Source organism: Carica papaya, chromosome 3 (genome assembly GCF_054855325.1).
Source record: "Carica papaya isolate Zhongbai chromosome 3, ASM5485532v1, whole genome shotgun sequence".
In the NCBI taxonomy this organism is placed as follows: domain Eukaryota; kingdom Viridiplantae; phylum Streptophyta; class Magnoliopsida; order Brassicales; family Caricaceae; genus Carica; species Carica papaya.
This window is the reverse complement of record NC_142311.1, coordinates 30,919,188-30,935,979: the sequence shown is the minus strand read 5'-3', so window position 1 is coordinate 30,935,979 and position 16,792 is coordinate 30,919,188. Positions and strand designations below refer to the sequence as shown.

Genomic DNA, 16,792 nt, shown 5'->3' with positions numbered 1-16,792 from the left:
CCTAGCCATCCAGCTCTCGCCGGAGAAGAAGAACCAGATGCCAGAGAAAGAGGCCGATCCCCAGCTGCTGCTGCATCGAAACCACCGCCGACTACCAAAAAAAGTAAAAATTTTCCCTCCGTGTTCAGAATTTAATTTCGAGCATCCCTATGATCATATCAGAGCAAAAGGGATGACAGGTGAGTAAGAAATCGCGAACAAAGTCCGGCGGGCCACTGCAGCCAAAACCCTAAACCCTCCTCGATGACCCTTTTCCTGTTTTTTATTTCACACAAATTTTCAACCATTGTATTCATCATCATTTTTTGTGTAGGTTAGCCGAAGAAGAAACCCCGTCACAAAAGAGAACCGGCAGAGCCGCTGTTCCCAAGGACCACCCCGCCAGTAGGTTCAGTTTCTTTCGATTTTCTGACAAATCGAGTTCTCCTAACGTATTTTTCTGCAGGGATACACGCAAAACCAGTCAGGTCGAGGTAAATCGCCGCCATGGATGGGGGAGCCGGTGCCGGAGTACTTTTGGATATGTAACGAGTATTTTGATTTCCGCAGGGAAAATTTAAGAAACCCGGGACTTGTCAGAAGGTATAGTGATTAGGATGACATTTCAAAATACCGATCTAGGTATGGATCTCTCACCTTATTCTTTGTTATGGTAAATTGAGGATTAATAATCGATAATTTTGTGTTTTGTGAAACTTAGAAAAACCCTTAAAAAAAATTACAAGTTACTAGTATAGCCAGAACTGATTAGTTCGTATTTGTCATGATTCTCTATTTATTTTTCTGTACTACCTAAATTGATTACTATTATATTGTGCATATTTAAATTGATAGTTTTTATGGTCTTCTCGATTATTTAGTTATTTGATTCCTCCTGCATTATTTATTCAGTATTCTGGTTATTTAGTTATTCGATTATGTTAAACTATATCACTTGCTTAAATGTCGTTTAAATTAATCTGTAAGTATGAAATAAGATGTTGATATGCATTGGTGGTTATTTGGATGATGATAATCTATATAAATGAAAGCTTACTGGGTATCTTGGGAAAGGGTAGACAGACCCGGTACATAGGGAACCCTACTATGGACATTACCTTAATCGGATAGGGCTTAGAATTCCTGTACTGAAAGGGTTTTAGGCGATATAGTTCACCTTCATACCGAACAGAGTATCAAAATGATGGTGTTTTTAGCGCCCATTACCGGACGGGGTATGAGAACGGTCGGGTTAATTGTAAAATCTTGATACTGGGTCCACAAGTAGAGAGATATCTTTATGGACTTCCAAAGGTCCCAGTAAGTAGGTTAAAAGGAATAATTACCGATCTTATGCAGAAATTAAAGTATCACTTGGTTATTTATCTTTATAGGTTGTTTTCAGAAAAACCCATAATGGTAAGTAAAGAATAAAATATTTTAATGTTAAATATATTTACTTAAATCAAGGGTTCGAATAGTTATTTTATGATTCTTACTAACATTTGGTTTTCTGTATCAGTGATTAGTTTGATATTCTTACTATCCTAGTGTAGCTCATCCTTTTATTAACCATTTCAGATCAAGAAGACTAATATCCGGATCCCAATCAGTAAGAAGGTTATGAGTAGTTCACCTCCCGGACTCCATTTAGGTGTTAGTGAAGGTTAACCCCTCCCTAGGATATCTATTTATTTATTTTTAATTACTGTTTATCTTTTTATGAACTAATGTAGAAGGGATATTCTTGTAGCTCTATTGGGCATTCTAATTTACTATGTATAGAATGTAAATCTTAACATTATTATTCACTTCCGCATTTAAAATATAAATTAATTTCCTTTGAGTTACGAGTCATTTCAGTTGGTATTAGAGTTGTGCTCCTTAGAACCATTCATTACATAAATACTTAAAAACACCAAATGCAAACTATCACTCAACCCTTCCTTATGAAATACAAGTATAAGGATATGAGTAGGGGAAGGCCCCCACTAAATCGAGTAGCTCAAAATGGTTCGCTTCGAGAGGATGTTTATCGACTCTTTGAGATGCTGGAGATATTTATCTCTGCCCAGCAGGCCCGGGAGGAAAGGAGGGAGCTGCTTGACCCCCCCCCCCCCCCCCCCCCGCCATAATTTGAGCTACCCTTGCAATGGAAAGATCCAGAGCTACCCCGGTACAACTCTGCTCCTCCACTGTATCATCCGACACTGCCACAGTATAATATGGTCCCTCTACAACACTATCCAGTCCCTCTTCCATGGGATTTAATTCTACCCATTATGGACCCAGGCTACATTGAAAGGTACAAAAGACTAAATTCATCTATCTTTGTAGAGGCATCCTCTTTCGAAGAGGTAGAGTATTGGTTAGTTGAGACAGAGAAGGCCTTCGTGACTCTTGAGGTAAATCCTGAACAGAAGGTTGCACTTGCCACCTATATGCTCGTGAGAGAGGCAGGTCGCTAGTGGTAGTTCAAACAGGCCACCATGCCCGTTTCAGTCACTTGGGAACAGTTTTTGATTGTCTTTAATGCATAGTACCTCCTAAAGCACCTTCAACATTTGAAGAAAATAGAGTTTGCACACTTAGTCCAGGGTGATATGACTGTGTCAGAGTATGCCTGAAAGTTTGTAGAGTTAGGTAGGTATTCCTTTGAGAGTATGATGGATGAAGACAGGAAGGCAAAAAAGTTTGAGTGGGGCCTCCGTCCTGAGATCATACAACAGTTGTACATATTTGAGCTCAGCACCTACTCAACCGTCCTGGCCAAGGTACAGCTAGTAGAAAAAAACCTTTGTATCTTCCCTCAAGCAGTGAGGAATTCCAAACCCCCAGTTTCACACCACATACCAACACCCACTGTAGCAGTTCATTAGAACAAGAGGCCTAAACCAATGACTCAACCTCCTCCTCAAGCTCCGACAACCTGACGCGGTAGGACTTGCTAGTACTATGGCAAAGATCATGGAGATCGACCCTGTTATCGTCTCAACAATACCTACTGCATATGTGAGAGTGCCCAATACTACGTGAGAGAGTGCCTACAAAATCAGAATCAGGCCAGACCTCCTATTCAGGGCAGAGCTTACAATCTCACCCAGCAGGACGCTAAAACCAACCTGGATGTGATACACGGTATGTACACTATCTATAACTACCTTACACATGTTTTGATTGATACTGGTGTTTAACATTCATTTGTCTCATATACTTTTGCACAAAACTTGAATATATTACTTGAATAACTTGATTATGTGCTATTTGTATCTACTCCTAGAAGTAGAACACTACTAGGGAAGGTTATATACAAAGCCTGTATTATAAACATAATAGATAAGAAACTAAGTGTGTACCTCATAAAGATTGACATGGGGGACTTTGATGTAATTCTGAAAATGAACTAGTACCGTAGATTATTTTCAAAAGAAACTTGTATTCAACCCTCATAACGAAGAGTTATTTGCAAGTTAATAAAAGTTTTGAATATTATTCTCTCATGAAAATTTCCTTAATTACATGGCGCTTTAACTTGGTTGTCTTCTCTATATTAGGCAAACCTAAGAAAGAAGTTTGCATTCAAGAGATCCCGATAGCACGAGACTTCCCGGATGTGTTTTTTGATGAACTATCTAGACTGTCAATGGATAGAGAAGTTGAGTTCACCATAGATCTTCAGCCTGATACCCAGCCTATCTCGATTGCCCCTTACCACATGAGTCATGTTGAGATAGAAGAGCTGAGAAAACAGATCAATAAATTGAAGGATAATGTGTCTCCTTGGGGTGCTAGAGTCACATTTACAAGAAAAGGGGATGGGATGTTAAGATTATGTATTGACTATAGGAGATTGAACAGAGTCACAATCAAGAACAAGTACCCCCTCCCCAGAGTTGATGACCTTTTTGACAAGTTGTAGGGTGCCCAAGTTTTCTCCAAAATAGAGTTACATTCGGGTTACAATCAGGTAAAGATCATAGCAAAGGACATTCCTAAGACAGTTTTCAAAACTCAGTACAGACACTATGAGTTTCTGGTCATGCCATTTGGGCTAACCAATGCGCCACCTATTTTTATAGGCTTGATGAATAGAGTTTTTAGGCAATTCTTGAGCCAATTCGTCATCATATTCATTGATGATATCCTGGTCTATTCAAAGAACATAGAGGAACACATCCATCACCTGACTTAGGTTCTATAAGTTCTTAGGAAAAATGAGCTGTATGCAAAATTGAGCAAATGTGGGTTTTGGCTTGAGCAGACTGCCCTTCTAGGGTACATAATATCAAAGGATTAAGTGTCAGCAAATCTTGATAAGGTTGAGGCAGTACTTGATTGAAAAAAATTAACTTCGGTTAAGGAGATCCATAACTTCCTGTGAATGACAAGATATTACCACAGGTTTGTAGAAGAGTTTTCTAGTCTGGTCACTCCATTAATCCGACTAACAAAAAAGAATGTCATGTTTAAATGGAATGAGAATTGCGAAAGGAGCTTTACAGAACTCATGAAGTGGTTAATTACTACACCCGTGTTGCCTCTACCGAGTGAGACAGGTGGATACACAGTGTATAGTGATGCTTCATACTTGAGATTGAGTTGTATTCTGATGCAGGATAGGAAGGTCATAATCTATATATCCAGGTAGTTGAAGAGTCATGAAAAGAATTACCCCACCCACAACTTGGAATTGGTCGTTATTATCCATGCCTTAAAGACCTGACACTACTGCTTATATGGGGAGATTTTTGAGATTTACACAGATCATAAGAGTTTGAAGCATATATTTACTCAGAAGGATCTCAACATGCGTCAAAGGTGTTGGATAGAGCTCCTCAAGGACTACGATTGCAATATTTTATATCACCCAGGTAAGGACAATGTGGTAGTCGACGCACTCAGCAGAAAAAATACAGGTATGTTATTTCACTTAATGGTTTCTGAATGTAGGATAATATGGGCTGCACAACATAGACGACTTCAAGACTTGAACTAGGTTACATGTTTGGCCCACTTAACTGTCTAACTCAAATTGATCCAGACAATAAAGAAAGTCCAATTAACTGATTCCACCATAGTAGCTCTCAAGAAGGATGCAAAACAAGGAATAAATCCAGAATTTTGAATCTATGTTGATGAGTTGCTCAGGTTTCAGGACAGGGTGTGTGTTCCAAATTATAGTGAACTGAAAAAGGACATCATGACAGAAGCTCATAACTCAAATTTTGTCATACACCTCGAAAGTAATAAAATGTATCAAAGTATGTTATCTCGATTTTGGTAAAGCGAAATGAAAAGAGAGATAGCCAACTTTATCTCTAAGTGTCTAGTATGTCAACAGGTTAAGGCAGAACATCAATGTTCAGGTGGGTTACTTCAGCTATTACCAATCTTGGAGTGGAAGTGAGAACATATCACAATGAATTTCGTGACAGAGTTATCTAAGGCACACTCAGAACATAATGTTATTTGGGTAATTGTCGACCGGCTCACCAAGTCCTCTCACTTCTTGGCTATCAAGATGACTGACCCCTTGGACAAGATAACAAGAATCTATATCTGGGAGATAGTCAGGTTACATAGAGTCCTGGTGACAGTGGTATCCGATAGAGACCCGAAGTTTACTTCTTGATTTTGGTCTAGTTTTCAACAAGCCATAGGAACGAAACTATCCCTTAATACCACATTCCACCATCAAACCGATAGACAATTAAAGAGGATGATTCATACCCTGAAAGATGTGCTCCGAGCTTGTATTCTAGACTTCGGGGGCAATTGGGATGATTATTTATCTTTGATAGAATTCACCTATAATAACAGCTATCAAGTAAGCATTGGCATGACCCTGTATGAGGCATTATATGGCCGACCTTGTAGGTCACCGATCTGTTAGGAAGAGGTGGGCGATAGAAAATTGTTTAGCCCGAATCTTGTAGAGGAGACTACAGCCAAGATAGTTAAAATCAGAAAGAATATTCAGACCGCTCAGAACAGACATAAGAGTTATACGGACACCCAAAGTAGGGATTTAGAATTTGAGAAAGGCAATCGAGTATTTCTTAAGGTCACCCATTTCAAGAGAATTAATAGGTTTGACAAGAGGGAGAAATTAAATCTCCAGTTCATTGGGTCATTTAAGATCTTAGACATGATTGGTACAACCACCTATAGACTAACACTACCTCCAGAGTTGTCCAGAGTTCATAATGTGTTTCACGTGTCTATGCTACGCAATTACAATCCGGACCCCTCACATATCTTGTCTTATGAGCTCATTTCACTTGAGGATGATTTATCTTATGAAGAGGTACCGGTAGGCATTGTAGACTAGAAGAGTAGAGTACTTCGCAACTGAAAAATTTCTTTTAACAAGATTCTATAATAGAATCATATGCAGGGAGATGCCACTTGGGAACTGGAATCAGACTTTAGAGCCCAGTACCCTTAGCTGTTCAACTGAGTGAGAGGATGATAAATTTGAGGGACTAACTCTTTCTAAGGGGGAGAGAGTTGTAATACTCGGAACTGAAAATCTACCCAAAATTTTCTTTTTATTATAAAGAAATTATTAATTTAATTTATTTTTATTGAATTTTTAGAGAACTATAGATTATGGACAAAATTGAAAATAACTTAGAGAAAAAGGGTGAAATTTTAAATCTATGAGGTATTTTTGAAAGAAAAATTAAAAATAGAAGGTTAAATCGCAAAAAGTAAAAATTTGGCCACGTGGGACGGCCCAATCAATAACCCGAGCAAACCAGAGCATGTCGCGTGGCAGACAGGTTGACATCGGCTCCACGAGGGCGGTCCGCGTGCTTGGGCGATCCAACGGTCCAGATCGCATCGCACACACACGAACAGCTCAGATGCATTTCTTCTTTAGACTCAATCAGATGGACGAGATTGATCATGAACGACAACCCAGATCCGTCCATGCAATTAGTCTAAACGAAAAATCATCGAACGGTCCTCCTCGCTCTACGCATTCCCAAATGGATGGTCCAGATCGATACGAGATGGGTATTTAAATATCGCATCACAAGAGAACCTTACCGTAGTCCCTCATTCCTCACTGAAGAAGAAGAACTAGGCGCTAGAGGAGGCCGATCCTCGGTCGCTGCCACACTAGAGCCACCGCTGACCGCCAAAAAAGATAAAAAAAACTTCTTCTGTGCTCGAAAATCCATTTTTGAGCCTCCCTATGACCATATCATAGCATACGGGACTGCAGGTGAGCCAAAAACTGCGGACAAAGCCCAGAGGAGCCGCCACAACCAAAACCCTAAACCCTCTCTAATGACCCCCTTTCCGTTTCTTGTTTCACACAATTTTTTGACCATTGTGTTCACCGTCCTTTTCTATGCAGGTTAGCCGAAGAAGAAACACCAGCCGTGAAGGAGAACCAGCAGAACCGCCACACCCGAAGACCCCCCCACTGGTAGGTACTATTTTTTTTCATTTTCTAGTCAACTGAGGCCTCCTAACGTGTTTTTCCATAAGGATACATATAAAACTGACCAAAATCGATCAAGCCAAGGCGAACCGCCGCAGTGGCGCCGGAGCATGGTAGCGCTTCCATGCCAAAACCCTAAAATTGGCCAGAAAATATTTTCAACACTGATTTTAGGTTTTTAGGATACTTTTGGGTACGTAACGAGTATTTTAATTTTTGCATAGAAAATTTAGGAAACCTGGGCCCTATCAGGAGGCATAGTGAGTAGGACAGCATTTCGAAATACGATTCGAGTAAGGATCCCTCACCTTATTATCTGTTATGGTAAATTGAGGATTAAATTAATAATTTTGTATTTTGTGAAACTTAAAAAAACCCTAAAAAAAGATAATTACAAGTTATTAGTGGAGCCGGAACTAGTTAGTTCACATTTGTCCTGATTCTCTGTTTATTTTTCTGTACTGCCTAAATTGCTTACTATTATATTGTGCGTATTTAATTTGATAATTTTTATGGTCTTCTCGATTATTTGGTTCCTCCTGCATTATTTATTCAGTATTTTGGTTATTTAGTTATTCAATTATGTTAAACTATACCACTTACTTAAATGTCGTTTAAATTAATATGTGAATATGAAATGAGATATTGATATGCGTTGGTGGTTGTTTGGATGATGATAATCTATATAAATGAAAGCTTACTGGGTATCCTTGGAAGAGTGAATAGACCCAGTACATAGAGAATCCTACTGTGGACATTACCTTAGTCGGATGGGGCGGAGAAGTCCCATACCGAAGGATTTTGGAATATATGATTCACTCTCATACCGAACGGAATATCGAGACGATGATGTTTTTGGCGCCTATTATCGAACGAGATATGAGGACGGTCAGGTTAATTGTCAAATCTTGATACTGGGTTTACAAATAAAGGGATATCCCTACGGACCCACATGGATCCCAGTAAGTAGGTTAAAAGGAAGAATTACTGATCTTATGCACGAAATTAAAATATCACTTAATTATTTGTCTTCACAGGTTCTTATCGGAAAAATCTGTAATAGTAAGTATTGAATAAAATATTTTAGAGTTTATTTAAATCAATGTCTCCATTAGTTGTTTTATAATTTTTACCAACATTCGATTTTTTGTATCAGTGATTAGTCTGATATTCTTAGTGGGGTAGTATACCTCACCCTTTTGTTAACTATTTTAGATCAAGAAGACCAATATCCGGATCCCGATCAGCAAGAGAGTTGTGAGTAGTTCATCTCCCGAACTTCCTTCAAGTACTAGTGAATGTTAACCCCTAAAATATCTATTTATTTATTTTTTTTAATTACCGTTTGTCTTTTTATGAACCAATATAAAAGGAACATTCTCGTATCCATATTGAGCATTCTAATTTACTGTGTAAGGAATGTAAATCCTAACATTATTATTCGCGTTCGCATTTAAACTATAAATTCATTTTCTTTGAGTTAGGGGTCATTACAGCTCCTTCCTTCTTGAGTTATCATTCCTACTAAACTTACATCATTCTCAAATACTATGATACTTCTAGACAATTTCTCTCTTGATTCTACCATATAAAAAGAATAATTTTATTTTATATTAAATAGTTGATACATTGTGATATATATATTTGATGTATATTTTATAATGAATGTGTGCAAGTAACAAGATTGGAAGAGTAGAAAAATAGGTAATGAGATAGAGAATGAAGATGACAAGAACAAATAACTATTCAAAAGGAAAAAAAGAAAAAGAAAAAACAAAAAAAATATATATAAATAAAGATAAAGAAAGGAAGAGTAACATGAGAGACAAATGACTCACAGTTGAATTATATATATATATATATATATATATATAGGAGAAGCTTCTTATTTATGTAATCTTTTTTAAATGTTGGTTATAAAACACTTAATAATTTAAATGTGGTAGTTACTAACTACTGTTTAGTTTGGTGGTTAAAATATGATTTACTTTAATTTAATTATTGTGAGCTGTATTTTCTTATGTGCATGTATATAGTAGGTTTTAATTGCGAGTTACATACATAAACATATATATGTATATTATATATGTCCAAATTGATTTAAAATTAAAAAGATAAAATTTATCAAATATAAAGAAAGACATTTATGCATTTCCAAATATTAATATATTTTAAAAACATATTTTTTTAAAAAATATTATCATAATGATGTAATGGAATTATGAGGAAAAAAATTATGTATAAAATGTCAATATTTTCATTATTGAAAATAATTAGGTAATTTTTATTTAAAATAATATAAATTCCCTTGCAGTAAAGTATAAAAAAGACTTATAGCATTCTCAAAGAATTAATTTCAACTAAATGTAATAAATGTCAACATGATAAAGCCGCTTCATAATATTTAAAGTATATGATGATATGACTTTCTTAAACTCTTAAAACAAAAGGAGTTCACACCCAATTTAATACACTTATATATATATATTATGTTTTATGTATAAATTTGCGGGCATAAAAAATATATATGTATTTTTTTTTTTTTACAGTCAGTAAAGTATATTAGAAGAATTTGAGTGATTAAATTAATTTTTTAAATATATTTTAATAATTTTATGATAATTTGATTACTTTTGTACTAGAATATATTATTTATATTTTTTAATTAATAAATAATACATAAATATTAATTATAATATTACAGAAAACGATTTAAAAAGGACAACAAATAAAAACAAAACCCTAATTCAACATACAATTTTTTGTAAAAAAAGATATGTATTAAATATCCAACTAATTAGTAATTGATAAATATGTACTATTTTTATTGGTCATACTTTCTAGGAAAAATAGTTTTCAAAAGTAAATAATTTGATTTCTTGTATTATAATTTGTTTGCAAATTTATGATGTATATAATATATATATATATATATATACACACACACGTACGTATACATTCATGTGTACCCTCACATCTATAAGTACACGCACATAGACATAAACATATATAGATACATATTAAATACACATATAAGCTGAAGATTCTGCTAGCAGCAGTGAATTGAGAAGTTCCATCTGGTCGGCTTTCTTATCCGCGACGACATTTTGCTGGTCAACCGCTCCACTCACGACTCATCTGGGTCTTCTTCCTCACTTTTCTCCCTCAGACTGTTCTGTGATTCGTTTGTTCGCCTTTTTATGCCACCAACCAACCTTTTTCTCTCTGTCCAAACACTATCCTTCACTATACATGTTTATCTTCATTTTTTCTCAGCATTTCTTGCTTGTATTGTAGAGGTTGACGCATGAGCGTTTTCTTCTTTCTTCTTGGTTTGATCAAGATCAGCAGAGTGACTGAAACACAGAGAGAGAGAGAGAGAGAGAGAGAATGTTGTGGGGGATTAGAATTCTGGGAATTTTTCTACTCATTGCAGGATTTCTTGAGAAAAAATTCTACCCAGTTCAAGGCCAACCATATAGGATTCTACTGGACACAGACGTTGATACAGATGATTTCTTTGCTCTCTTCTACCTCCTCAAGCTTAACAGATCAGAATTTGAGTTAGAGGTCACTAAAAACTTATCCTTATCATCTCTATAATATATCTATTTATATATGAAGTAACTTACAATACCCAGTTATCTTTTCTTCCTGTCCAATTCTCTGACTCACTTCAATGAGAGATTAATTTGATGAATCTCAGAGCTTGAATGACATTTTGCAGGCGGTCACTATCAGCGCAAATGCATGGACTGATGCCGGACATGCTGTTAATCAGTTATACGACATGCTTTACATGATGGACCGAGACGATATAGCAGTTGGAGTGGGAGGTGAAGGTGGGATAAAAGCAGATGGCACCATTCTCAGAAATGTTGGTGGATATCTTCCTTTAATTGAACAGGTTAGCTCTCTTTATTACCAAACAATGCCTTGTTGTCCTGGTTCCGATTCTTATAATTCCTCGAGGTGATTGTATTAGGGGATGACGACAACCGGAGGCTGTAGATACAGGCAAGCAATTCCAGTAGGTCTCGGAGGACGATTAGATGTTGATACGAACTATGGCCTGCGGAAAGCATTCCTTCCACAGGTATGCTACTTACTAGGAAACCTCTTGCTCTGTTCTGTTCTGTTTTGATATTGTTCTGCTCATGAACCCTGTAGGGTAGCAGGAGATACTCTCCTCTCCGACAACCTACTGCGCAACAAGTGATGATTGACACAGTATCGGCTGGTCCGGTAACTGTCATACTCACGGGAGCTCACACAAATTTCGCCATTTTCCTCATGAGTAATCCACAATTAAAGAAGAATGTTAAGCATATATACATTATGGGAGGTGGTGTAAGGTCTAAAAATCCAACTGGCTGTTGCCCTCCAAATGCTTCCATTTCTTGCCAGCCAAGACAGTGTGGTGACCATGGCAATCTGTTCACAGACTATAAGAGTAATCCTTACGGAGAGTTCAACTTCTTCGGTGATCCTATTGCTTCTTACCAGATACATAAACTTTTTCATATGCACTTACAATCTGCAAAAGAAAAATTCTCTGTAAATAAGTTTCTAACTTTGCTGCACATATAATTGCTTTCTTCTAGGTTTTCCACTCCGGGATTCCCATCACGCTTGTTCCCCTCGATGCAACAAATACAATCCCGATAAATGCTAAGTTCGTCAAGGAATTCGAGCAGAACCAGTACACATATGAGGCACAATACTGCTTTCAGTCATTGAAAATGGCACGGGACACTTGGTTTGATGACCATTTCTATACAGTATGTTAATTTCTTGTAACGCAAGAAACCTTCTGCAGTACTTGTATTTTGGAGAATAGAATGTTTGTGAATATGATCTGCTAAACTCTATGCAGAGCTACTTCATGTGGGATTCTTTCACATCTGGTGTAGCAATCTCAATCATGCGTAATTCGAGTTATAAGAGTAATGGGGAAAATGAATTTGCTGAAATGGAATACATGAATATAACTGTAGTTACTTCAAATGAGCCTTATGGAATCTCAAATGGCTCAAACCCGTTCTTTGATGGCCGTAAAGTTCCAAAGTTCAACTTAAAAAAAGGAGGAGTTCATAGTGGTCATGTACAAAAAGGGGTAAGAGATCCATTTTGCATTGTGGAGAATGGGAAAGGGAGATGCAAGGTAATAAAAAACAACTCTGTAGAAGATGAATTAATGATTTCTCGAGTTTCCAATCTGGTTTATCTTTCCTCTTCCCTTCAACCTTTTTGGTTATGAATTGGTGATCATAATTCAAATCTGCTGCCTTTAGAATCGGATTGACTATTCCTGATAAATATGTTCGTGTTCAATCAAGTAGGATGGTTTTACGGAAGAGGTAGATGGTCCGGAGGGGGTACGTGTTCTTGTTGCAACAAAAGCAAAACCCAACAAGGATATTGAAAGTGAGCTTGATAGAGAATTTTTCAAAAGCTTCTTGGATGTAAGTTCACTGTATGTAATTCTTATTGCATATGTCTTCAAGATCTTCAATTTTTTCTATACATAGCATACTGATAGAATCCAAATTCTGTTTATGGTGGCATAGATTCTAAATCTCCCTCAACAAGCTGGAAGGTTTAATCTGTCAACACAGTTTCCTTACTACAAAGAAGTGTTCCACAAAGCAAATTTCGGAACGAGAATTCCGGGGAAACCTTTCATATTCGACATGGATATGAGTGTTGGAGATTTCCTAGCACTGTTCTATCTCCTGAAAGTGCCAGTTGAAGTAATTGACCTTCAGGTAAGAGGAACGTTTCACAGGTTGAAGCCTTGATATCATATTAAGCTTGATATATTTGAATGATATAGAGTAGTTTAGTTCATATTCCCTGCTATTTAGATATCAAAATGCATAGAGAAATGACACCTGAATCCAGGCAATACTAGTGACTCCGACTGGATGGGCTAATCCTGCTACAATAGATGTAATCTACGATTTGCTGCATATGATGGGTCGCGACGACATCCCTGTTGGTCTCGGAGAAATGTTCGCGATGCAACAATCTGACTCAGATTTCCCAGGTGTTGGAAACTGCAAGTACCTTAAGGCCATCCCACAAGGGAGTGGTGGACTTCTGGACTCAGACACTCTTTACGGGCTGGCTCGTGACTTGCCAAGAAGTCCTAGAAGGTGTACTAAATTTCTTTGTAAAAAGCAATTTTGTCTCTCAATCTATGCCCAAGTTGTTTGGGAATAAAATGCTGAATTTCATCCAGGTATACTGCGGAAAACTCTGTGAAGTTTGGTGCTCCTCGGGATACTGATCACCCGGAACTCAGGCAACCTTTAGCAATGGAAATTTGGGATTCTGTTGTGGGAAATATGAATCAAGGATCTAAGATTTCAATACTGACCAATGGACCCTTGACTAATTTAGCAAGGATCATTTTGGATAGGACAAATTTGACCTCTCTAATTCAGGTAATGAAGAATATAATTATATCTTACAGTTCCAGAAAATGAAGGCTAACCAGATATATCTCAAATCCCACTGCAGGATGTATACATTGTTGGAGGACACATGAGGAATGGCAACATGGCCAAAGGAGACGTCTTTACTGTCCCTTCAAATAAGCATGCAGAATTCAATATGTATCTTGATCCTTTATCAGCAAAGACAGTTCTCGAATCTCGACTCAATATCACAATTATTCCACTTGGAGCTCGTCGTAGCATAAGCTCATGTCGTAGCATGCTAGAAAGGCTGTATAAGGCAAGGGACGCAACACCAGAGGCTCAGTTTGCTTACAATTTGCTGTCAACACTACACCATTTGCAGCAGACTTGTCGAATATATAGGCACATGGTAAACCTTCGTGTCTAAATTTTCGTGTTCCTAAATTTTCCGATTATCACTAACTAATAAATATTAATTTGGTTTAGGAAACCTTCTTGGGAGAGATCTTAGGTGCAGTATTTGTTGCTGGTGATCATTCATTACTAAAACCTACCTTGCAAGGCAAGCATATCAAGGTCATTGTCGAAGGAGTTGAATCGAAAGACGGAGAAATAGTAATAGATCGGAAGAAAGGAAAATTGGTGAGAGTATTGGAAAAAGTGGATGCTATAGCATACTATGATATATTTGTAGATCAGCTCAGGAGTAAAAGTCAGTCTGCTGTTGTAGGATCCTTTGATGAGCAGATGAAAAAGTGGACAACACCACCTAATCAAACTGGTCTTGAATGATCATTATTAATTATGTGCATTGCAACAACTTATTTGGATATTTGGTGTTAACGAAGGCCGGAAACGACCAACCTTCATCTGAAATGAAAAATTACAAGCAAAAGTGTGAAAAAATAAAAGAAGACAGAGAAATTTATTTGGTTCAGTCATTGTGATTCTCTTCGGAAGAGAAAGATCCAAATTTACTAAAAATTATTTTGATATATTCTTTTATTATATCGTCTTAGTGAGTATAGATAACAAACTTAAATTAATAAAGAACAAACTCTAATTTGGGAATGATTTAATTCTTGTTTTTTAAGACCGTATGGAGTTTGTAAATAATTCGATATGAACTCAGATTCGATTATTCTATTATATAAATATAGATATAATTATATTTATATTATAAAATTTTTTAAATATATTTATTAATATAAATTCTCAAGAAATTTAGATATGTAACTGGAATTAAAATAATAATTCCATTAAATAAAATGAATAATTTTACTAATTTTTGAGAAAATATATTTTATGTTAAATGAGGTATTAATTTAAATATTGATGCCATTGTCTCACTATTTATATTACCATCATATATTCAAATTAAAATCGCGGGCTCATATTTTCGACAATCACAGCCCATTAACAAAAATTTATTGGTCTTTTTTAATTTCTTAAATTTTTAAAAATAGTTTTAAATTATTATTAGTCTTATTATATCCATTTTCTTCATTTTTTTAGTTTTTGATATGTTAGAATATTATTGTGGTGGTTCTTTAATTATTTTTTACTTTTCTTGAATAAACTTATTAAAATTATGTATATTTTTATTTTAAATGTTAAATATTTTTAAAAAAATTTTAGATAAAATTTCTAAATCATTTAATGACTAAAATAATTAAAATTATTATTTTATATGCATAAATTATTTTTAAAAAATGAGAAATCAATACTGTCAATTCATGATATTTATATATATATATATATATATTAAATGTAAAGTTAAACAATTATGTTAAAATGAAAAACTTAAAGAACCGTAAATATAAATAGAATTTATATTTTATTTACAATTTAAATTATATAAATATATAAACTATATATCTATATATATATATTGAGAGAGACATACAAATCTCATATAATGAGGAGACATATTAATTACGAGGAGTATGTTAAATAAATTCAAATTATGCTCAAACTACTACTAGAGATTTTGAAAATATAATTCAAAAATAATAAAATAAAACAATACTGAAATTTATAATTTATCGAAAGCAGTTTAGAATTTAGGATTACATTTCTTATACAGTTTACTTAAAATAGCTAATATGGCTACAAGAATGCTCTTAAAAAATTTAAATAAAAAAGAGTAATAAAAGAAACAAATGTGATCAACCTCTGCTCGAAACTGGAGAAGTAAAGAGGCAATCTCCTAGTTAGTTTTCTTCTTATTCAGGATCCAGGTCTTGGGTGTCCTTATCTAAAATGATTAATAATAAATGGTGAGTTGCACTACCTCAGTAAGAATATCAACGCCTTACCACTGATACGAAAAATCAAAGGATTGTAAAAAACATAAAACAACCAATGAAACTCATTCTTAATAAAATTTATTTCACAAAAATATTAATATTTTCTCAATTCACCTGTAAATTCCTAAATGTCATTTATTAAGTTAAAAATCAGAATAACAATTTATAATACGCATTCTAAAAAACATCTAGCAATAAACCTTTTATTATTTCCCAAAACTTGATTCCCACCGCATTCATCTTTATCATTTTACCTTGCCTAACGGTGCCGCTGGGGGTCCATAGGGGCCCCCACAATATGTGGACACGAGCATTCATTCTATAATCAAACGATCGTCCTCATACCCCGTTCAATAATGGGCGTCAAAATATATAACCGCCTCAATACATCGTCCAATATGAACGTAATTAAAATAATTTTCAACCCTTCTGGTATGGGACTTCTCAGCCCCGCTCGATTGAGAGTAACATCCACGGTAGGGTTTATCTTATGCACTAAGTCCGTACACTCTTTTCTAAGACACCTCGTAAACCTTTTTATTAAACACCATTAATTCATGTATATCTTTTATTTTATTTATTATTTAGCCTTAAAAAACACGTATATCTGCATCTCAACAACA

At 35.6% G+C, this 16,792-nt stretch overlaps 1 protein-coding gene across 1 annotated transcript; it reads left to right on the top strand.

Annotated features, from left to right (window-relative positions):
* The first annotated feature begins 10,493 nt into the window (after positions 1–10,493).
* LOC110819854 (nucleoside hydrolase 3-like) lies at positions 10,494–14,901 on the top strand. Its single transcript, XM_022049175.2, has 12 exons — positions 10,494–11,005; positions 11,163–11,342; positions 11,421–11,531; positions 11,606–11,939; positions 12,038–12,216; positions 12,312–12,599; positions 12,778–12,900; positions 13,006–13,203; positions 13,340–13,593; positions 13,680–13,884; positions 13,961–14,269; positions 14,347–14,901. The coding sequence occupies exons 1-12, from the start codon at positions 10,826–10,828 to the stop codon at positions 14,650–14,652; spliced, it is 2,667 nt and encodes an 888-aa protein (XP_021904867.2). The 5' UTR covers positions 10,494–10,825; the 3' UTR covers positions 14,653–14,901.
* The last annotated feature ends 1,891 nt before the right edge of the window (positions 14,902–16,792 follow it).